Raw genomic sequence first — 22,471 nt, forward strand, 5'->3', positions numbered from 1 at the left:
ATAACACTAGATTTATCAAGATTTTAGATAACTTTTTACAAATCCACAACCAATAACACCAAATTTTTAAAGAGTTTTAAAAAGTTTTGATTGAATAATAACATATTTTACATAATTTTTAAAGTCATTAAAATTCTTTCTAAATCATAAATCAATAACCTCCTAAAGTAACCATGTGCATGAATTGAATATATAAGATATAAAACTAGATAAATTTTAAAAAAAAAAAAATAGAAATGTGATTCAAAAATGTCTGGGCGTTTGGATCAGACATTTCGGATTTTAAATTTTTTGGATGTAGAGATATATGAACCGTTCGAGTATTTTTAGACTTCGTGTTCCGGTCGAGTTCATATTAATATTAAATAATTAATTAGGGATAACACCCAATTATTTACAGCTTCAACTTGGTTAAGTCATAAGTAAGTGGGACTTGTGTTGTAATAAAAACAATATACACGTGGCAGGAACAGAAAATAAAGATGGGCCCAAACGCCGGCATAACTGAAAGATGCCGGAGACGTGACCAATCTCATTTCCCCCACTCAACTTGCTTCGAGGATTAGTCCCCTCAATAATTGCATTGTAGTGACATCGTTTGGACAATTCTCTTTAAATGATTAGTAAATCAAACGTTGCAGATTACTACATTAACAATTGCAACTACACATGACTAATCAGGGCATGACAAAGAAAAAAGAAAAGGATTAGTTATTTAATGTATGTTGGACATAACATTACGTAAGTGAGTGAACCTCATGGGATAAACCAACTTATTACTTTATATGTGAGGTTTAACGAAATAATTAATTTTAAACTAATAAAAACAGGAGTGGACCTAATTTTGGTGTGTTTTCTAGTATGTATGTAAACGAGCTTTTTTTTTAATCAATTTGATGATGCTTCACCTTCACGTGGCCTAATTATCTTATCTTATCTACTTGTTTTGTGCAATATAACCATACAAAATGCAAAGCCGTGACAGACCATTGTTTTCCATTTTTTCTACTTGATAAGAAATTATATGGATGTAACAAAAATTGAAACAAAATTTGATTGTTCTAAGATAACAATTAAGAAAGGATATTTCGTGAACACATGATAATAAAAGAAACGTGGCTATCTGCACAAATTTGATAGATAGCCTTCCACGACTCCACCCCAATTTGCATATGAGTAATAATGGTGCTATGCTACGAGACAATGTCATCTTTTATTTTATTTTTGAGCAGAAAAATGTTTAATTTTTTTTTTTTTTTTTTTTGGGCCGTTTGGCTGTTTGTTTGAGATGTTGCCTTCCCCGGATGATAGCAACTCAAGCTTGATTTCCATTTTATTTTTTTTTGGTTCTAGTAATACCTATTATCGAAATTCACATTAACGGGTGATGCTTCGTAAAAAAATGTTACAAAACGATAGATCTGAAGTACCATAATACATGCACGAAGTAGAACTGAAGAGTATGGGTTTTATATATTGATTTCGATCAATATCAAATACCAAAGTAAAAACTATAAACTGTAAACCAAAATCTAAAATTCAAGAACCAAAAACTATAATCCAAACACCATTAAAAATTTACAAAACATTTATAAAATCAAAAAACGAAAATCTTTAGTCTGAAAAGTGAAAACCACTTAAAATCTGTCAAAGATTCAAGGCCTAAATATTTATCCTTTATTGCCTTTGTTATTTTTAGAAAAGTAAATTTTTATTTGTATTTTTCTGGCACTCTTTTACAATGATCTTCTTTTTGTTTACAATTACTTTTAAAAACTATTTGTTCTCACGTTGGCTGGTTTAACTATATAAAAATAATAATTATTTAATATTGATTTTTTGTTTTTCTTTTTGCCAAAATCTCTCTTTTGTTTTATAATTAATTTTAAAATTTGATTAAAAAAAGAATTTATTTTTCTTTTGCTTACATGTCAAAATTTTGTTGGTGAAGTAACTTCTTTATAAGAAAGATAAAACTATTATTTAAGTTTCAAGGTACGCAAATACGTTGTTCCCGCATTTTGTCTCTACCTATAGTCGGTGCCGGCTCTACCAGACATGGTGAAAATGCAGGGATGTGTCTATAGTGTAACAAAAACGGCATCAGCCTCAAGCCCCCACCTAATATATAAAATTTTGGTCTAATGATTCAAAAATATTTTAATTTATATCTTCCACTTGAGTTCAAAACCAAATTCTTATGTTTACAAAATCTTTGTATTTCCTTATATTTATTTATTTAAGCTCTAAGAATCCTAACTATTTGTGTTTTATCAAATGTGTTTCTACGAAGTCTTTTTGTATTTGTATATTATAATTTATTTTTCAGGTTTATAGTGGTGTAAAAGTTGATGCTTAACTTGCTAGATTTTGATTTTGTTTATAACATATGTAAAGACTGATTCTTGCTTAGTTTTCCTGTTATATGAATATTGGTTAGTATTTATGTTTTCTGAATTTGTAAAAAAAAAATCAGAAAATGTTTTTATATGCATATGATTTTTAAGAGAAAAAAAAAATTTAAGATTTTTTAGACATATAATTGTTGTTTTAGACCTTTTTATTATTTATATATATATATATAAACATAAATATAATTATATGTTAATTAATTATCATTAAAAATAATTACACTTTAAAACTTGCCTGATATATATAGTTTAGAAACATTCAAAAATAATTATCATTCAGAAATATTCTCTGATAAATATGCCTTTTTAATTTATTTTTGGACCATAAAATTATTGAGCAACCCTTTGAGTATCTCCATGCCTTAGGGCATCTTTAAAGGGATAACACTTTTTAGTGTTCTTAGATTAGATATATTAGGAAAATAATCTAAGATCAAGTGTTAAGAACTCTTGCTAAAAAATTAGTTATAGGGAGAACTCTGTTTAAAAAGACTCAGTTTCAAAACTAGGATTATTCAAACAAACATACCAAAAAAACAACTGGATCCCAAGTCTTTTAACTTCTCTAGTCATCAAACAATTTCATCGTAAGAAATCAAGCAGAGCATCCATGTCTGCACACTTGATCTTCAAGTCCTTCAACTCTTGCTCAATTTCTTGCAGCCTAGTCACACCAGTCTCTTTCAGTTTCTTCTCCAACCAATCCAACTTAAACCCTGCTTTTGTCACACACTGTAGAGCAGAATATGCCCCGGCCAGATCACCATTGGAGAGTTCCTCGGGAGACTTGCACAGAATCTCATTCAGACATAGTACATCATTCAAGTATTTGTTTCTCAGATGTGGGTTCTTGAGACAAACTTTTGATGCAAAGCCTGGGTACTTTTCAAACAGACTGTTCACAGATTCTACCTGCAAGTAAGAAATTGGACATTTAACATATAAACAAAATCGAATATAATGCATCAGTATATATTTATCTCTTACCTGTGAAGAAGGGACTTGAAACCCATTGATATCAATGCTTTTTGGTTTCTCTGGTGGTACATCTAGTGTACCAATAACTTCAAGAACATCTACTTGTGCAACAATTTTGACTTCTCCATTTACCAGAAGACCTTTATCGCTGCCTTTAAACTCCGCAAGGCGAAACATGTACTGAAAACCCCTGATTGTGTTCTCTTGATCAAACCAGGGGTTCAGAGACAACATGAGACTTGACAGTTATATTGTCTCCTTTTATCCCTTCATCTGTTTCAAGATGTTTCTCGGCACTAGTGAAGATGCCAGAGTCAAGTCGCAATTTCACAGACTTATTTTCTTCACCTTCTGCAGCTTCGTCCAATTCTGAGTTTTCTGGAAAGGGATGTTTAACTGGAACATATGAAACAAATTTGTTTTCAAGACAGAGAGAAATGCTGTAGTTGAATATATGAATACCTGGAATGGGTCGAACTGTCTGGAAGATAGACAAGCTGCATCCATGTAAATAGAAATCCATAAAGCTTTTATAATCCTCTGATGACAATATAACGTTATAACCTTGTTGAAACCAATCTCTTCATAAAAGCACAACACTTTCACTCCAACACAGTCATACTAAGTCGGCTATCAATGGTTAAAAAATCTAGGACTGAGAAACAATGACTGATACTAACACTCTAGTAGTAAAGCATCTACAAAGCTCAAGAAGACAACTTCTCTAATTAGAGAGAAGAAGAGAAAGTAATACCTATCAGTGGTGATCTCAGAAAATTTACGAGGGCTCCATGACATTAACAAATTCCCAACACAGAGTAAGCTTCCTTCGTATTTGACCCTATTCACCGTGAAACTCGTTTCATTAAATCTGCAAATTTATCAAGTAATTAAGAGAATCCAATGAACCCTAACTATAACCATTCAATCCCAAAACCCAGAAACTTGTGGGTTAAATCCAAAATCAACGATGAACAACAACAAAAAGTTTTTTTATATATATAGAAACTTGTTTAGGAGTTGTGAAAACAACAACATGAGACTCTACTGCTTCATCATTGTGTTGGGTCACTGAATCAGCTGCAAGCGTCTAATATGCATAGAATCCCAAAATTACTTCAACCAACCAGAATCTATATGCATTGAAACAGCGTCTAATAGATCACGAATCTAGCAAATTTTAACACTCAGCAAATCACATGTATCAAAGCACAAATCACACTATATACATGTATCAGTACAAGCTACAGAACTCAAAAGTTTCTGCAACCAGAATCCGTATGGTGATTAGAAACAGCGATTAATCGAAGAGCGGAGGGACAAGCACCACCGGAGAAAGGAGGATAATCAAAGAACGGAGGGACAAGAAATCTCTCGACCGACCAAAAAAATCTTCCCAATTAAAATGGAACACGTCACACAAGAACACCACAAAAACTGTTCTCAAATAAGATCAGTTGTTGTGATCTAAGATCACTTTTTAATTTTTTCCAAATAAAAAAAACCCAAGAACACCCTATATAAAGATGGCCTTAGGGTATTCGTTTAATACTTTAATTAATTATTTATTTTTAATTTGGGCCATAACTGCCCTTTTTATTTTTATATACAACAAGCCCACTATATAAAGGTTATTTAGGTTTTATGGTATGCAGATAACGTTTGCCAGCATTTTGCCTCCACACCTTTAGTCGATCGGCGCCGGCGCAACCAGAGATGGCGGAGATGGTGATATGTCGGTTAATGGATCCTGAAGGAATTACTTTAGGTGACCCTATCTACGTCCCTCTCCAAACAGGGCCTTTGCAGCTTACTCATCTAACCAATAAATTTCTCAACAATGTAAGAATTTTTCTGTCCTTGGTTTGAAGGATAAAGGAGTGATTTTTCTGAGTTTTTGAGTACAGAGTAACCTCTGTTTATGGTTACACATGGAATTTTCAGGAGGAGAACTTGCCCTACGCTTTCTATGTATCAGACAAGGAACTTGTTGTCCCCCTAGGAACACATTTTGAGAGAGAACAAGGTTTGTTTTTTTTTTTTTGCGCGCTATGATGTAGTAGTATCATATTGTTGATGACGCTCTGGGAAAATTGTGTGCATTCAGTGTCCGTGGAGAATATTTTGACGATAGTGTATCGACAACAAGCTGTTTTCCGAACTCGCCCTGTTAACCGTGTTTCTGCGACCATTGCCGGTATGTCATAATGTTCCTTCCTCTCTGCCGTTTCAACTACCAGACTGACTAGTGGTATTTTCATAGATTAGCTGACTGGTTTGTCTTTAAAAATTATTTATTTAGGTCACGAGGGCTCTGTTCTGTGTGTTTCATTTAGTCCGGACGGTAAGCAGTTAGCTAGTGGCTCAGGTGATACCACTGTCCGGCTGTGGGATCTCTACACTCAAACTCCATTGTTTACATGCAAAGGTACTAATCTCTTTTGCTCTCTAGGTTGTCTCTCCCCTCTAATAATCCTCACCCTGTAATCTGATATGCGGTTTATTAATTTTTCAGGGCACAGAAACTGGGTTCTGGCCCTCGCATGGTCTCCAGATTGTAAGCACCTTGTTAGTGGTGGTTTTGATGGTGAAGTCTGTTGTTGGATACCGGAAACCGGACAGCTAAATGGCAGCCCCCTTAGAGTAACGTCTTTTTGATTTGTCCTTTTTTTTTTGGGTTGTGCTGTGCAATATAATCTCCTTGTGAGTGATGATACTGATGATAAACACTTCACTTGTCCCAGGGTCACAAGAAATGGATTACTAGTATCTCGTGGGAACCAGTTCACCTTAAATACCCATGCCGTCGGTTTGTAACTTCTAGCAAAGATGGGGATGCAAGGATATGGGACATTACACTTAAGAAATCCCTAACTTGTCTCAGTGGACATTCACGTGGTGTGACTTGTGTCAAATGGGGGGGAGAGGGAATTATATATACAGGGTATGTTTCTAAGTTTCTAGACTTCTAGTGCTTTGATCATCCTCTCTTATGTTGTAGATCATGTCACTACTACTTGTATCAATGCCAACTAAAGCTAATTCCTCTCGATCTCTTGTTGCTTGCTAATTCAAAATATGATCTGTCTTGTGTTTGGCAGTTCTCAAGATTGTACAATAAAGATGTGGCAAGTTACTCCGGATGGGGCTCGATGTTTGACAGCAAAATTGGAGGTAAAAGCTCATTTTGATCCCCGTGATCTCTTGTGTTTATTTCTGGCTGTTTCCATCCTGGTGGTAAAAATAGCCAGGACCTGGATGGCTTATGCGTTTCCCCATGTTCTGCATTCACCTGTCCCTTGTGAAGAGATTCTCCTTGTATATCTTTTGAGCAGCCTAATTTTGAACCTGCATATTCTGTTGTTACCTCAGGGGCATGGACATTGGGTGAACTCCCTTGCATTGAGCACAGACTATGTTCTCCGAACAGGAGCTTTTGACCACACTGGACAACAATATTATTCACCTGAAGAAGTTAGAAAGGTACTGAGAGATCCTATCCCTCATTCCTTTACTTTTTTTGTTGTCCATTAACGTACCCTGTTTCTGATCTCTCGTTTGCTCGCTTATATATAGGCTGCGCTTAGAAGATACGACCAAGCAAAAGGAAAGTCCGGTGAAAGATTAGTCTCAGGTTCTGATGACATGAAAATGATTCTTTGGGAACAGTCTGTTAGCGACAAACCTAAAAAGCATATGCACGGTCATCAGCAGGTTGTAAACCATGTGTGTTTCTCACCTAATGGCCAGTGGATTGCAAGTGCGTCTTTTGATAAATCTGTCAAGATATGGGATGGTATCACGGGGGAGTATATTACAACTTTGAGAGGCCATGTTCGTCGTGTTTATCAGATCAGGTTTGGTATAGATTCATTGAGAACATTGGTACCCCTTTCCATGTTTCCCACTAATTATTAATTAATTAGGCTTTGTAACCGCAGTTGGTCCCCGGACAGTAGGATGCTTTTAAGTGGTAGCAGTGACTCTACCCTTAAGGTAATCTTGTTTTTTTTGTTGTCCTAAATCTCATAACAACAAAATATATGGAGGTACTCACTCCTCATATTCTAAACCTTTCTCACTTACACAGGTTTGGGATATTGGACAGAGAAAGTTAAAACAAGATCTTCCTGGTCATGCGGATGAGGTATTATTAACTAACACTTTGTAAGCTTTATTAAATGTTTCCAGCCTGCTTGAAAATGCCAATCGCTTAAATGTTTGTTTTTGCTATGTGTGGATGGATAGGTTTTTGCAGTGGATTGGAGTCCTGATGGCGAGAGAGTAGTTTCCGGTGGGAAAGATGAATGTTTGAAGCTATGGGTGGGTTGAAGAGAGGTAGCAGCTGGAGCTTGATTTATTACAATAACAACACATTGGCTCTCGTTAAATTTATAGATAAAAATGGGATGTTTATTGGTGTATTTGTTCCTGTACAATTAAGGTTTTTTTTCCTTGAGACTTTTAAATTTTATGTTTAGTAGAAAGTATGCGGTCTGCTTTATGTTTTGGTAGAGAGTATGCGGCAAAACTTGATTAATAAAGGGCCTTTGTTTATTATTATAATTATTTTTTCTATGTTTTGTCGAGAAGATAGTTTAATCAGCTTTGAGTATATATAGTAGGATGACCATCCAACTAGTATTAATCGATTCGGCAGCAGAATCTGATAGGAACTCTGCTCCATCTCCTCTGTTATTATTCTCGGAAACACTCTGAAGTTAATTTGTCAACTTTTCGGGGCACCTCATTTGTCACAAAAAGCTTTCTTACTGGATTGGTTTTAGGGGGAATTTAATAGAAAGTGCCACTTTCTAAATTAAAGTAGAGAGAATCAGAGAATTGTCATTATTTCATGAAAATGGAAATCTATAAATGTCAAAAATAGTAAATTATAAATTATTTAGTTGTGAATTACTTTTAGAATAATAGTTTAAATTAAAGTTAATAATTATATTAAGACATGGGTATCTTTAATCATTTTTATATCAACTTATTTAGATGAGAATGAAAGTTAACCAAACAAATACATTTTCATTTAGATATATCTTCGAGATGAACTATTTTTTTGGTCTTGTTTGTTTGATCATTGCGCATTTCGCATTAGAGGGGAAATAAAAGAGAGAGAAAAAGCAAATGGCGACGAATTGTCGTATAATTTGGGCTTCTCATAAATCAAAAACCCAACCCGATAATCATATTGTGGGGGTCCTCTCTCTTTTTCATCCTTTTCCTTTAAATGGGCCGAGGGGTAATATGAATAGGGGTGTCAATCGGGCTGGCCCGGCCCGAAACCCGTAAAGCCCGCATATATTTGAGCCCGGCCGGCCCGGCCCAAAATATTTCCGAGCCTATATTTCAAAGGCCGAGCCCGGCCCTAACAGGGCTACAGGGCTTTTCGGGCTTTTTCGGGCTTATCATACCGACCAAAAATTCAAATTTATAAGTCTTAAAAAACAGTGTTTCAAGGTGCACTATATAAAAAAATTAATCAGAAATTTAATAACTCATCTATATTCATTACAACCAACTTTATTTAATATAAAAAGTTTAAGACTAAACAAAATTTCGATACTTTAACCAAATAAACTATATATAATTCATATAAAATATCATAGATAATTTTTTTTTTAAGTATTAAGTATGGTTATTAAATAAATATAAAAACTATGATTAGAGTTTAAAACTTTAATTACAATAAATTATTAATCAAATATTGGAATCAAACAAAAATGTTAACAAAAAATACAAATATTTTTTTAAAGGGCTTTTCGGGCTGGTCCGAGCCCGGTCGGGCTAAGCCCGAAAAACCCTATAGCCCAAACGGGCTGAGCCCGAAAGACCCGATTTTTTCTGGACATATATATTGAAGCCCGAGCCCGCTATTTTTCAGGGCCGAGCCAGGCCAGCCCGCGGGCTTTAGCCCTAATTGACATGCCTAAATATGAAGTTTCTAATTTTTCACGAGTTGAGAGACTACGTGCTGTTTGCCTAAGTCTTTAAAGGACTGCATGACGTCTGTAGGATATACCAATGAGATTAAAACAAGAGCCCTTAAAACAACCCACACAAAATCCGGGTCGACCCGCCCGTCGTGTAACAAACTCTTCTCTTCTCTATTCCACATCTATTATCCATCTATTATCCATCCGGGATGACAACAAACTCTTCTCTCGTGTAAGCAGAACGAATAGTAAAAAGTTGATGCTTGGATTAACATATATAGCTTCAAGAACTTGATCATAAGTTTGTCCTCTAGGTAATATAAATCATTCACTTTGTTTGCATCTTTTACTGAATTAGTGAATCATGTGGTTGTTGTTTTTTTTTTTCTTTGAAACTGAATTTCAAGAGTGTCGGACAAGAAGGCAATAGGAAAGGAAGGAGAGACTAGAGATGTCATGGGACCTGTGAGGTTGAATAGAGAACAAGGTTATTACACCAGAGGATGGACTATAATAAGAGTCTGTATTCTCATGCATGAAATTTTATTAATATCATATTTGTGTGTCGGAGGAAGATTGAAAAAGATGTTTACCTCGGAGTATTGGTATGGCTGGAAGAATTTTCAGTCAAAGCTGAAAAGAGAAGACACAGGGAAAGAATGATATGTACAATAAGCATTACTTATCATATAGGAAAGCTAGAGAACTTTTTATTTTCTGGATGCCCTTCACTGTTTGTTTTATTTTCCTGATGGAATGAGCTTTATGGCTTATGTCTTAAGCACTTCGGTTCAATGTGCAGACATAGGTATAAAAGGTTAAGAGGAGGAGAGAAGAGAGAGCAGTGGAGAAAGCTCGACATGCAGAAGAAATGGTAAATTCTGTCTCTTGTTATAATAACCAGATCCCTGACTTTTTCGCAAAATCGTTTGGCACAAAGAGATGTATATGACTGAATTTCATATTAACCCTATCATCTCTCTTATTTGATTCATATTGTATATCTACTGACTTAACATTGTTTTATTGTACGCAGGCATTATTAGCTAGAGAACGTGCTCAAGCTGAGTTCCATGACTGTGAGAATAAAGAGGAAGAGAGGTATAACTGCGTGTCTTTGTTTTTGCAATTAGTTCCTCTTTTAGATTTGTTTGGTGTATGATGCTTGATATATCTCCTCGATCTACAGTTCCATTTCGATCAAAGCAAGGTGAGGTCAAAGATCAGATTATGTGAAGGTCGACTGAAGCTAATCGACGTCCTCTGCAAGCACTTGGATGGTTCTGATTATTTAGATATCGAGCTTAGTAATCCCAACATAGTTTTCAAGGTATTTATTTAGTGTTAAGTTATATTACCTCGAGGCTTATCAGTCAATTACAAACTTATGATCAAGTTCTTCCAAGCAACATTTTAAAGAAGAATAAATCAATCATCACCTTGCCTTGATCAATCCATATAACTTCAAAGAAACAAAAACTTATTTTTGAGGTAATAAAATTTAAAATATATTCAAAAACCAAAATTTATGAAATCAAAAACTCAAGTATCATATGATGATGTAAATAATAATAACCAAAAAAAAGAATTAGCATTGTAATTATCAAAAAAAATCTAAACAACATATTAAATTATGAATTTGAGAAAAACAGGTTCAGCACAATGTTGCAGTTTTGCATTGCCGCTTTTGAAGCCGGCCTGCGATAATAGTTTTCTATGTGTAATGACACAAACTTTTAAATTGTTTTGGTTTTCTCCACTAAATTTTCTACTATCTGCATTTGTTGTAAAAACAGTTTATTAATTGAAAACAATTTTACATTCATACAAATTTTGTTTTTAAAACAAATCATGAAATATATAACAAAAACTAACCCGTAGTGCGGGTTCCAACCTAGTGTAAACTAATTTTGATACACAAAAACTTGCTTTAGAAATGCCAATTTTGGGTTTTCAAGAGAGGTATTATATATCATTATTTAAATCACAAATTTATTTTCTAATAGTTAAACAAATACTAAAAAGTGTAGACTGGTCAATAAGTCTAAGTGATATGATCAATAAAACATTTACTATCCTGTTACATACGCCTTGATACAATGGATAGTCATCAATACTTCATGTCTTAAACCAAAATATTGAAAATAATAATGTCAGTCTATATAAGAAACTTTGTAAATACAATTTTGTACATTGAATAACTTCCATAATACACGTGGATAAGTATATCGAACTCACAAGCTAGCCCTCTTGTCGTATATCGTATCTTTGCTTTGCTTTATCTGCACCATTGGTTAGGAGTAAAATTAACCAAGAGATTTTTGAAAAAATACAATACGAAGGCCAATAAACCAAAATTAAGTAAACTTACCTTCAAAAAGCTGATAGTAAACCATTCTCTTACTTCTACATATTCCATAGAATCACTTACCTATAAGGGTTTGATACTTATTTTTACTGAATGTTGCTTGATGAAAAAAAAACAAACTTTGGTATATGGGATTGAGATATGTGAAACTATATTGTAAATCAAAACTTTAATAATGAATCAGGAAAGCCATAGAATAACATAGACCTTAATAATAATAGATATAAAGAAGATACCTAGGTAGGTATACTAAACTCAAAATTGGTTATGTTCTCAACATTGCCTTTGCAATGACTTACCTACAGGGAAAAAATGAAACATGTTTTAATTACGTATATACAAGGCTTGTGAAAAACATAATTTCAAAAGCCAAGTAACAATGCTAAAGCAATTTAAAAAAAAAAGAAGTAACAATGCTAAAGTAAACGTACCTGTGCTAAATCATTTTCTTAGTTCTCCAAATTCTGAAACTCCTCTTTTGAACATCACATGAGTTGTTTGCCTTTCAATCTTGCTTTGTTTGTTAACAATAAGAAATATTTATATTTTTTTGAAGTGAACTTAGATAAAACGCATCCCACTATATAACTATGCACGAAAAATCACAATCAAACCTTCTCAAATTACAAATATATATATATATATATATATATATATTACACATTAGTTTCTTTTTCGGATTCAATACTTTTAGTTATGAATGATATATTTATAGAGGCTTAAGAAGATGATAGGGATATATGTGTATGAATCGAGAAAATCTTGTTAAGCAAGACTACAATCTTCAAAAAGGTATTTTGATTACGAAATAATGTATAGGAATATTTTTTTATGTAAGGAATATATATGCCATTAATAAGATTTTGGTGTAATAATTAGTTTCCGTTTTACATATTATCTCGATTTCCGCTTTGATATATTTATAATGTATGGAAACAAAGATTTATTTTTGATTTTTATTGGTTATTGTTAATATTCAATTGTCATTATTGTTTTCCTTAAGTAGACAAATCCTATCATAAAAGATTCACCTAGCCATAAGACAAACAAACGATTAAGTGAAGATCTCAATTTCCTTGGAATAATATAGTTTTGCGATATTATTGTTTCTATTTTAATACTAAAACATTTATCTCTTTTAACTTGAAACGAAAACACAAATTGTAAGGATTGACTATGCAAATAAAAATGATTTTAAGGGTAGAACACAAAATATACTTCAAAAATATATATATATATATATATATATAAATTTTAAAGATTTTAAAATATTATATAGATTTTATTGTTATTAGAATAAGATTTTGTTAAATTTTGTTAAAGTGTAGTATTATTAGTAAGATTAGGAAAAAAAGAGGGTGTACGACGTCATTTTGTCAAATATGTTCGCCCAACCTTTAGAAAACGGTTCAGTTTACCAAACTGTTTTGTTCTCAACGCTTCAGTCTCTCTTTTTAACTAAAAAAGCTTTCTTTCTTTTTTTGGTTGAAATTTCTAAAAGAGAGGATTGGGATCGATTCTTAGGGTTTTCATCAAGCAAGCGCTTCGACGACGATCTCTCAATTTTTTTGAGGTTATTGATTCCTTCTTCTTTTCGAATTCTCCGTATCTGCTATAGTTTTTTTTGTGTTTTCTTTCCTCAGCTCGGAAGGATTTCTGAATTCTCGTTGTTTCCGATCGCTTGATACGACCGATGATCTCCAATTGAATTCAATTTTGCCCTTTTTTGGATCTTTCGTTGCAGTAGTCTCGTTGGTGGCGCAAGCATCGATATAGACTTTGTGGGATCGCTTGTAATGAGACGAATTTATTAAAGTTTTGTACTTTAAACTTTCCTGAATCGAATCGACTTAGGGTTTCTAGGGTTTGTTTTAGGGTTCTGTTTGTATACTAGAGAGAGAGAGAGAGAGTGTTTCCTTTTAAAGCTTTCTTGGAACATGTCTGGTGGAACTCCGGTTGGTGGTGGTGGCTACATTAGGCAAAGACATAGCCAAGGTTATGCATCTGGTGGTGATGATCTTGAGGACGATGCTTGCTCTAGGCCACAGCCTTTTGCGTTGGAGAGTCCTAGAAGTAAAACTTGGGTTGAGATTTTGGAGAATGTGCTTTGGATTGCTTCTGCTGTCTTCATTGTCTATTTTGGAGACAGGCACTCTAATATGATACACATTCTCCTACATGATGCTCGGATCAAAAGGTAACCGAGTTCTTCAACAAGGCCTTTTCTTTTTTTACTTTTTTGCTTGTGTTAATATGTTGGGGTGAAGACCTGAGGATGCCATTAGAGGTTTGAATTCAGTGTTCTTGATTATAGTGGTTTAATGTAGTCAATAAAAATAGGATAAACCTTGAAATAATTTACAGAAAGCTAAGTTTAATATGGAAGCAGGAATCAAGAAACTTAGCCAAATATTAAGTGTTAGGAGAATCTGTCTTCGTAAGATATAGTTGAAAAAGTTCTTTTAAGGTCCTTCATGGTTCTTTCCCTAAACCTTAATGAGTCTTGCGGATTAACAAGGACATGTGCATTGGTATGGTGGATACTATTAGAAGGCCATTATCGTTAAACGTGGTTTAGGAAATGCAGATTCTCTTGTTACGATTTGATGTAGGTTTCTGAAATTTCAAGATTTGTTTTGGGTGATGGGTCTTACTGTGAAAAACTATCTAAACATAGTGCAATTATTTCCAGGATGCCTTTGTATTTCGGGATGTTGGGAATAGCTGTGAACATTGTAATCATAATCTACGAAAGCATGCTATCGTGGAGCATGAGAAGGTTTGATGAGAAATGGGAACTCTGGAGTATATCTGCTCTGCCTTTCATCACCCTACTCGGCCTCATTTCATTTGGCCTGTAAGTAAATCACATGTTTTAGTCAATCAGGAACCACCGGGGTTATCATTATGTGTTGTGTGTGACAAATTTGCAAAAATGCAGGCTCTCCTTTGCTCTGTGGCCTATATGGAGCTTCTTGACTCTTCCTCTTCTGGTACGATCTCAGTCCACTATACAACAAAATCATTCCTTGTAGACAAATCTTATATGGTTTTGTTTTTTTTTGATGATTTTGCAGTTCACATTGTTCATGGCTTGCCTAGTTGTGTTCCCACACCTCATGATCATAAAATTCAGGCCTCAATACGAGGAACTTCGGATAGATTGATATGTAGAAGAGGATGGAGATAGGTGTAACTGGCAAAGTGACGCCCTTATTTTTCTTCAGAAGTGAATAAATCTGAAAACTGAAGGGCATGCGTTTGTTTTGTGGTGTATATAGATAGAGATAGGTGAACTACTCATTGATGATCTAGAGGGATCTTTTTTGTTTTTCCTTTATTGTTTTGGTCATTGAGATTAGTTCATGTCTTGCTTGTTTCATTTCTGAGTTTAGTGAAGTGAAAAATGTTCTCTTTCGTCTCCCTTCAAAATTAATTTACAAGTTTGTGATGAATAGTGGAATAAAATCATTAGTAGTAGAGAAGGCTTATAACTCATAAGCTACAAAACAAGCCCCCACAATTGGGTAAGTAAGAGTAAACATTATTGAATCCTAACCCGCAAATAACCAAATTAATCATGCTTGCCTTCATTGAAATTAGTTACTCCAAAAATTGATATACTGACCCAAAGAAAAAAAAAAAAAGTAAAAAACAAAGGAAGGAAGCAAATTAATATCTTCGCAAGACAAAACTACAAATTGGTGAAGGTTGAAAAAGCAAAGTGTGTTTGGGTGCTGCTGGTGGGATAAGAGGGGGAAAGATGGGATACGTAATGAGGCTGCTGATAAACTCTCCTTCTACGCCTCTTCTCCAACTCCGATACCACCGGACTCTTGACCCGAACTCCGTCTTCTCACTGCGAACCTCGATTACGAAAAGCAGCAAGGGACGATTCTCCTGTCTTTTCTCCGGCGGCAGCCAGAGAGAGGTTTGTGACAACTTTACCCTTTTACTTCCCTTTACTTGTTCAAAGTACAATTTTGTTTGAACAACTCGCTCTTCTTAATCGATGACGTTAGAATTTCAATTTCTTCAGGATTAGTGGGTTCTCCTGAAAATTGTTGTTTATGGAGCCGATTGAAGTAAAGCTCACGACTTTTTTGAAAGGAGTTAGTTTGGGTTCATTTTCCAACTTGAATTACGAAGCATACTGATCAGTTTTTTTGGAACAAGTTTAGCGGCACAGTTCTTAGCTACTGTATCTAGACTTGAATTGAATGTTGCAGATTTTGAGTTGTTCTGCGTTGGTTGAAAGAGTGGTGTAAGGGCTTGAATTATACAAATGTCTCGGTAGATTGTTTCTAGCTGTTGGTTGCCCATTTGGGTAAGAGTTTAGAGTCTCTCTCTCTGGTTTGGTGAATTGGTATGAATGAGAATAGCAATTCATAGCTTTGTTTCTTATCACATATATTATGCCTCCTTCATTTCTGCAGCTTCTCTGTATATATATATATATATATACATAGGAAGTAGTTTGTTTAACAACAACTTTATTTAGGAACTCCACAATTAACAGTTTCTATCTCTGTGAACGAAAGTTGTATGACACATCAAGGAAAACAAATTTAAGAGAATTGATATGCTTCAGAGACGGAGAACTGTAGCATCGTGATTTAGGGGCTAATACTGTGCAGTTCAATTTCCTTGATTGTGCAGGACCAAGCTCGTAAAGCATTGGAAAGCGCTCTTGGTGGGAAGAAAAATGAGTTTGAGATGTGGGACAAAGAGATCAAGAAAAGAGAAGAATCTGGCGGCGGAAATGGTGGTAGTGGAGGAGGAGGAGGGTGGTTTGGAGGTGGTGGTTGGTTCGGTGGAGATCATTTCTGGAGTGAAGCACAGCAGATTGCCATTACCCTCTTAGCCATACTTGTCGTGGTATGAATTTTCTTAAAAATTTAAACCATTCTTGTTAATTGGAGAATCATAAAGAGAAAGACTTTTTTGTTGTTGTTGTTGTTGTTGGTTTTGAGGTGTGTTTACTGGTTGCAGTATATGTTGGTTGCGAAAGGTGGAGTAATGGCTGCATTTGTGTTAAACCCGTTGTTGTATGCGTTGCGAGGAACACGAGAAGGTTTGACTTCCCTTAGCTCCAAACTCATGGGAAGAGATGCTTCGAAAGTGAACAGTGATAGATCAGAGGAAATGTGGAAGAAGGAAGGTTTCACTGCTAAAGAGAGCGTTGTTCGGAAATGGGGAAGTGACTGAAACAAGAAGAATGACTTGAGTGCCTTTTGTAAATTGAAAATGAGATCAAATGCAATCGACCATTTCAGTTTTGTAATGAAATTTTAAATTTAGGTATTCTTCTGTGAACGAGAAAGAGTGACTCTGTTTGTAACTTCATCATCCTTTCCTTTTAACATCAAGATGAGATAAATGTGTCTCACAGCTAAATGCTTTTCCACAAATAATGAGCAAGTTTATCGTTGTAGCCTGTCGGTTTTTGTCTATACAACTTTTCTGTCGTCCGAATGGGGTAATCTTACAACTAATAAGAAGATGAAACCTCTACACACTGTCTTATGGTAATGTTTTTTTGGCCAAGCAGAGAGCTAATCCAGACTAAAATCTTCAAGCCATATGATAACTTCGTTCCTCTGCAATGCAAAGCAATTACAAAGCACAGATGAGCACACTAATCAGAAGGAAATGCAGTAACCATCATTTGGTGTGTTATGATGATAATAATGACAAAGATAAGATAACAGTAACTGCTTAATTCCTAACTTATAGAAATCAAACATTGGTAGAGCTCGGAATCATACCATTATGAAGTTCCATGTTCGTCCTGGATCATTGTAACGAGCAAGCATACAACCCTTCTTAGCTCTAAGACCATCTTTACTCAGACTGTTCCTCAGCTCAATCTCTTTTGCGCGGACAACATCCTCTGTCGGTTTCCCACTGAATTTAATTGCTGCAGCAAAACCGCCTTCCATCTGCTTCAACTTGATATTTTCTTCATTAGGCGCCGGTAAGCTAGAGGAACAAAGTTTACCCGGTCAGTCTCATAAACCATATTCGTAGGTCATAATGGTGACTTAAACTATCCAAGATAAGGTTTACCTGCTGAGATCTTTTCCTGATGGAATGACAATTTGTACTGACACATCAGCAAAGAGTTGAGCATCTGTTGTTTGGGTGAACACTGGTGTTGTCATTGATATTTTCTCTGTCGTTGAGTTTTTTCCGAAAATGTAGCTTCATAGGTAACAACATGAGTTAGATTTAGCCCAAAAATGCTAGGAGAATTAATGGATACACACACAGAAACTTAGACAACCCTCACCCAGCGACATTGTTGAAACCTGAAGAGCCAGAAAGCTTGTCACCGTTTGTCTCCACCACAATGAAAGGTTCATACTTTCTGACCTGCAAAACCATTAAATCGAGTTTAAAGAAGATCATGACAGGAACAATTTGAATATATGGTGCAGTAAGCCAAACACAGGAAGATATGTAACCTCATAGTTTGCTCTTCTTTTCAGTATTTGATACTTTGGAGTTTCCAAGTCAGGCGTTTTATATATCCGTAACTGCAAACAAGAAAAGTTAAAACTATAATAACTCACTTGTAAAGGAGATGATCAAATCATTTTTAAAAAGAAAGCTAATAGAGACCAACCCCACCTGCTTAAACACATCAACAAGACCTTCTAGAGAAAAGTAATCATTGTTACTGATAGAATCCCACAAGTCCTGCACAAATCCAGTTGTGTTGATAAGTAAACCGCACTAAAAAGGAGCTTACACAAGAACATGTTCAACCATATATATATATATATACCAGATGGCTGCAAAATTTCTTAGTTTGTGGATTAACTTCCATGATAGATGTTCCAGTGAAGACAAGCTCTGGTTTCCATGGTAAAAGCATGAACTTCATAACCATTGTCCATCTTGTGGTAATCTCATATGGACCTGTCTATAGCAGCAGCTTGCATCAGTTACATAGTTTACAAACTAATTGGTAAAAAAGAAAAAAGCTTAAAACTTTGTCAAGACCTGTTTAGCCCAGTGAAGTTGAAAAAGAGGAGTGAAGAGATTCTTGAGGAGAGAAATGTTGAAGATGTAACCGGAGATGGTGTCGTGCTTTGTGATGGGGTCTCTGAACTTGACATGCTCGTCATAAGCCGTCGGATCGATTCCTTGGTCGTCGAATAGGTGAGGAAGATCCTTGTATAAGAACCCGACGAGCTCTTCCATGTCAACCTTCGACGATGATGTCGATGCCACTTCCTTGCCCACTTCAAGACTCAGTATTGGCCGCAGCCGGGGTGTTAAGTTGCGGCTCGGAAGAGAGAGGAAACGGGTGGGAACATGACGCCGGGAATCAATTCCGACGGCGGTGAGAATTGGCCGGTTGAGGTGAACACTGGTAGCCATAGAACGTTGATAAAAAGTTTTGGTGGTTCCCTTTTTATTAATGACTTTTATAATTGTTACTATCAAACTTTAATTTAGTGTAGTAAATAAATTAGTTATTTTACTGTATAATAATCATAAGGAGACTAATTTAGGCGTGTGGACTATATATATTGTGCAGACGTGTTTAGAAACGAACCAATCGAGCATGCTTGATGGTGTAGTTCCGAACACTTGTCAAGTCTACTGGATGATAACTTTTCTTCATGTGGAAGTGGAAGACCAACAACAAGTCAACAATGCACAGAGATGAATTCTTTAATTGTACAAATTTTCTTTTCACTTGTGGGCTTCACTTTATTAAGCTTTTCACTATAGGCCCATTTGATTTGGGCTAATGGAGGAGGGAACTTAACTCCAACAGCAAGTATACATTGTTGCCGTGCTTGGATTTACCAGATACATACTAGGGTGATTGGCACTGTGGCACACTTTTGTAAGAAAGTTGTGCAAATGGCATACTTCTTGTCCAGAGGGCACTTTAAGTTTGTGAGATTACTGTCATACCCTGTAACTAGAATCTGGTTTCGTAATCAGTTATATTACGACATCGTTTTGGGTTAAAGGATTTTTTATTTTTTTGACTGAATTATTGGGTTCGATTTTTTATTTTGACCACGAAGTAAAAAGAGATTTATCTTCAATCGTCACTTTGGTAACCTAGATCCGCCGCCGTCGTTCTCTGTTTGAACCGTCGACCACGAAGTAACCCAGTGTTGCGGCCGTCGATTCCTTTGGAAATCCTTTTGTTCGCCGCCGCTCTGTGTAAATCTTTTCTTGTTCCTGTGCACCTTTTCCTTCGTTGGATGAGAATCTATTTCGATGACAGGTAATCGCCGTATATCTAGTTTTTTCAGACGCCCTTCAATTGAGAATTCTACTTCACCAACAGGAAATATTGTAGAAACAGCGGAGACGAGTAATTCGGAGTGGGATATTCGGCTTCCACAACGTTTATTTGCCACCGACCGGTACCCAGATGCGAGGCTTAACATCTACTCGAAGCCCGAGATTCTCAATGTAATCCGCGATGTGCTTAAAGGGACACCTGAAATGGAGCGGATTTTGGATTCACCGTTGGGATCCTTGTTTAGTTTGCGGGTTGCCGAGTGTCCAATATCTTGCAAGTTACTTCACGCTCTACTATGCAGACAGGTACTGTCCAAACAGAGGTATGAATTGTGGACAGTGTTCGGTGGACAGCCACTTAGGTTTTCTTTGGTTGAGTTTGGTGCTGTTACTGGTTTGGATTGCCGTGAGTTCCCTGAAGAGTACGACCCATAGTACGACCATGTTCCTGAACCTGAGGAGAAAAGTTTCTGGGATGAGTTGATTGGGGAAGATAGGAAGACGACATTGGCGGATGCTATTAAAGTCTTCGAAGACCCATTAGTCAAAGATGGTAACAAGAAACTTCGGCTAGCACTGCTTATTATTGTTGATGGTGTCCTAATAGCCAAAACTCAAACTCATCGTCCGACTTTCAAGTATGTGGAGATGCTTGAAGACGTAGATGCGTTTCTCGCTTTTCCTTGGGGGCGAGAATCTTTCTTGAAGACAATAGCTTCGATGAGGCCAGAGAGTAGGTTGCCAATTACTCATGTTAACAAGAAATTGAGAGTTCAAGATAAAACCAAGGACGAGATTGCAACATTCACAGATAAATTGCAGCAGAAGACAATACGTTAGGCCGGTTTTCCCTTGTCACTACAGTTACTTGCGTATAGCAACATATCTGGTCTGGTGGAGAAGATCCCAGGGGCTAATGACAGGAGGACCATATTGGAATGGGATTCTCTTGTTTTTGCCAAGAACAACCTTAATTTGAGAGACATTCTGGTGACTGAAAGCGGTGACACGGTAAGTATTTTTTTTGGTACCGTTAAGTTTAACTTAGTGACCACGTGGATACTATAGTTGGTGATTATCCACATAGTCATCAACTATAGTATCCACGTGGATAGTATTCTTGTTTAGATTTAGATGGTGACCACGTGGATAGTATTCTGACTAAGTTTCCGTTATCCACAGCTTGTTGTTAATCCTTATCGTGTTGTTGATCCACCCGAAGAGGGATGGGGAGAGTGGGATGATGAAGTTAAAGACAAAAAGATAATGTATATGGAGGCGCAGATCAGAAGAGGACACGTATTCTCGAAAAAGGAGTGGCCAGGTGGGGATATGTCGTTGCCTTTAATTACCGTGAGAGACAATAAGAAGAAGATTGTACACAGGAAGAACGTTGTCTGCCGCGATGGAGGTAGGACGCAAAGACTTGCCGTTAGAGGAGGGACTTTTAAAAAGAAGAAATGTCGTAATTTGGCGGCCGACATTGAAGGTAATGAGTTGTCTGAACTCAAGGGTTGGTTCAAGAACCAGTTAGTTGAGCTTAGGGGTGAAGATGAATTGAAGTTCAAGAAGATTGAGGGCAAGTACAAGAAAATGGAAGGGAGGTCTAAAGCGTTTAGGAAGAGTAGATTGTTGAGAAGGAAATTTATACAAGTTTCCCGTAAGAATAGGAAAAGTGACCGTCTGGCCAGTCCCAAACAGAGTAACGCAGTTGATGGTGCTAGCGAGGATATCTCATGGAAGGGTGACGCTGTGGATGGTGTTAGTGTTGATAATGTGTCGGATTCAACTAGGAAATCCAAAGATGGGCCCGAGAATGTAATGACATCTGAGGTCGACCCAAGTGGGGAGGATATGAAACAACCCTTCCCGTTTTTTTTTTTTTAATACCTTAATTTACTAGTGGTCCCATACCCACTAACATCCTAACATCAATCAATAACCACGGATAATCAAATAAAACAAATTCCATTAAACCAAAAGAATTCCAACATTCAAATCCAATAACCAATAACATCACTCAAATAAAGAGGTAACCAACAACTAACATCCTACAATGTTCCTTTGACTTAATCTAGCAACCTAACAACAGCTAGACCACAATCAATCAAGTCTCTAGAACATCCTCCTCCTCATAGCCCTTGATTCCACGATCACACTTTTCCTTTACCTGCACACCACAAACAACAATTGAGATGCGTAAGTATTATCATAAATACTTAGTGAGGCCATCCTCCCATCTACTGGGTTATACACACAAGCAGATGAGACCCTCAAGTTCAAGCAAAACAAACAACACACAACAATACATCAAACCAGAAAAACAAGTCTCGGATAAGACTAGTGTCGACCGATGCCAAACGGTGTCGATCGATGCTACAACAAGGTGTCGACCGATGCCAAACAGTGTCGACCGATGCCCATCAAATTGGTGTCGACCGATGCTCCTGAGTGTCGATCGATGCCTCCTCTGCAGACACGATCTGCGCGAA

The 22,471-nt window shown here is 36.1% G+C and overlaps 5 protein-coding genes across 12 annotated transcripts; 3 read left to right on the top strand and 2 right to left on the bottom strand.

Moving 5' to 3' along the window:
• Positions 2,848 to 4,890, bottom strand: LOC104770392 (MATH domain and coiled-coil domain-containing protein At3g27040-like). Of its 6 annotated transcripts, none has more exons than XM_019241803.1 (5): positions 4,717 to 4,890; positions 4,144 to 4,230; positions 3,852 to 3,929; positions 3,399 to 3,767; positions 2,848 to 3,323 (listed from the first exon to the last, which is right to left on the bottom strand). In XM_019241803.1, exons 4-5 carry the CDS (start codon positions 3,621 to 3,623, stop codon positions 2,994 to 2,996), a joined length of 555 nt encoding a protein of 184 aa, XP_019097348.1. In that variant the 5' UTR covers positions 3,624 to 3,767; positions 3,852 to 3,929; positions 4,144 to 4,230; positions 4,717 to 4,890; the 3' UTR covers positions 2,848 to 2,993. The 6 variants fall into 6 exon arrangements, with proteins under 6 accessions (XP_019097348.1, XP_019097347.1, XP_019097345.1 ...); XM_019241802.1 differs by having other exon boundaries at positions 4,643 to 4,890; XM_019241800.1 differs by having other exon boundaries at positions 4,619 to 4,890.
• Positions 5,029 to 7,952, top strand: LOC104770393 (notchless protein homolog). Its single transcript, XM_010494814.2, has 12 exons — positions 5,029 to 5,231; positions 5,334 to 5,415; positions 5,497 to 5,586; positions 5,692 to 5,817; positions 5,905 to 6,032; positions 6,134 to 6,333; positions 6,491 to 6,563; positions 6,762 to 6,872; positions 6,966 to 7,246; positions 7,331 to 7,385; positions 7,480 to 7,536; positions 7,638 to 7,952. Exons 1-12 carry the CDS (start codon positions 5,106 to 5,108, stop codon positions 7,719 to 7,721), a joined length of 1,413 nt encoding a protein of 470 aa, XP_010493116.1. The 5' UTR covers positions 5,029 to 5,105; the 3' UTR covers positions 7,722 to 7,952.
• LOC104770394 lies at positions 13,131 to 15,140 on the top strand. 3 transcript variants are annotated; one of them, XM_010494815.2, is made up of 5 exons: positions 13,131 to 13,275; positions 13,447 to 13,899; positions 14,395 to 14,559; positions 14,644 to 14,695; positions 14,780 to 15,140. In XM_010494815.2, exons 2-5 carry the CDS (start codon positions 13,640 to 13,642, stop codon positions 14,867 to 14,869), a joined length of 567 nt encoding a protein of 188 aa, XP_010493117.1. In that variant the 5' UTR covers positions 13,131 to 13,275; positions 13,447 to 13,639; the 3' UTR covers positions 14,870 to 15,140. The 3 variants fall into 3 exon arrangements, with proteins under 3 accessions (XP_010493117.1, XP_010493118.1, XP_019097343.1); XM_010494816.2 differs by having other exon boundaries at positions 13,450 to 13,899; XM_019241798.1 differs by lacking the exon at positions 13,131 to 13,275 and having other exon boundaries at positions 13,306 to 13,899.
• Positions 15,387 to 17,099, top strand: LOC104770396. Its single transcript, XM_010494818.2, has 3 exons — positions 15,387 to 15,633; positions 16,362 to 16,580; positions 16,695 to 17,099. The coding sequence occupies exons 1-3, from the start codon at positions 15,466 to 15,468 to the stop codon at positions 16,908 to 16,910; spliced, it is 603 nt and encodes a 200-aa protein (XP_010493120.1). The 5' UTR covers positions 15,387 to 15,465; the 3' UTR covers positions 16,911 to 17,099.
• Positions 17,106 to 19,103, bottom strand: LOC104770395 (the record flags this gene model as incomplete). Its single annotated transcript, XM_010494817.2, is given in 8 exon segments — positions 17,106 to 17,302; positions 17,471 to 17,684; positions 17,772 to 17,906; positions 17,995 to 18,077; positions 18,170 to 18,241; positions 18,336 to 18,404; positions 18,493 to 18,630; positions 18,711 to 19,103. Coding segments are annotated over 8 exon segments (1,137 nt in total). The 3' UTR covers positions 17,106 to 17,257.

The sequence above is a fragment of the Camelina sativa genome, chromosome 20 (assembly GCF_000633955.1).
Source record: "Camelina sativa cultivar DH55 chromosome 20, Cs, whole genome shotgun sequence".
In the NCBI taxonomy this organism is placed as follows: domain Eukaryota; kingdom Viridiplantae; phylum Streptophyta; class Magnoliopsida; order Brassicales; family Brassicaceae; genus Camelina; species Camelina sativa.

Excerpts from the sequence above, each read along its gene's own strand:
- LOC104770392 (XM_019241803.1), bottom strand. The coding sequence starts at position 3,623 with ATGTTGTCTCTGAACCCCTGGTTTGATCAAGAGAACACAATCAGGGGT. Across the intron at positions 3,324-3,398 it reads TTCAAGTCCCTTCTTCACAG|GTAGAATCTGTGAACAGTCT; the intron begins GTAAGAGATAAA and ends TCTTACTTGCAG.
- LOC104770393 (XM_010494814.2), top strand. The coding sequence starts at position 5,106 with ATGGCGGAGATGGTGATATGTCGGTTAATGGATCCTGAAGGAATTACT. Across the intron at positions 5,818-5,904 it reads TCCATTGTTTACATGCAAAG|GGCACAGAAACTGGGTTCTG; the intron begins GTACTAATCTCT and ends TTAATTTTTCAG. Across the intron at positions 6,564-6,761 it reads GTTTGACAGCAAAATTGGAG|GGGCATGGACATTGGGTGAA; the intron begins GTAAAAGCTCAT and ends TTGTTACCTCAG.
- LOC104770394 (XM_010494815.2), top strand. The coding sequence starts at position 13,640 with ATGTCTGGTGGAACTCCGGTTGGTGGTGGTGGCTACATTAGGCAAAGA. Across the intron at positions 13,900-14,394 it reads CATGATGCTCGGATCAAAAG|GATGCCTTTGTATTTCGGGA; the intron begins GTAACCGAGTTC and ends AATTATTTCCAG. Across the intron at positions 14,696-14,779 it reads TCTTGACTCTTCCTCTTCTG|TTCACATTGTTCATGGCTTG; the intron begins GTACGATCTCAG and ends ATGATTTTGCAG.
- LOC104770396 (XM_010494818.2), top strand. The coding sequence starts at position 15,466 with ATGGGATACGTAATGAGGCTGCTGATAAACTCTCCTTCTACGCCTCTT. Across the intron at positions 15,634-16,361 it reads CCGGCGGCAGCCAGAGAGAG|GACCAAGCTCGTAAAGCATT; the intron begins GTTTGTGACAAC and ends TTGATTGTGCAG. Across the intron at positions 16,581-16,694 it reads TCTTAGCCATACTTGTCGTG|TATATGTTGGTTGCGAAAGG; the intron begins GTATGAATTTTC and ends TACTGGTTGCAG.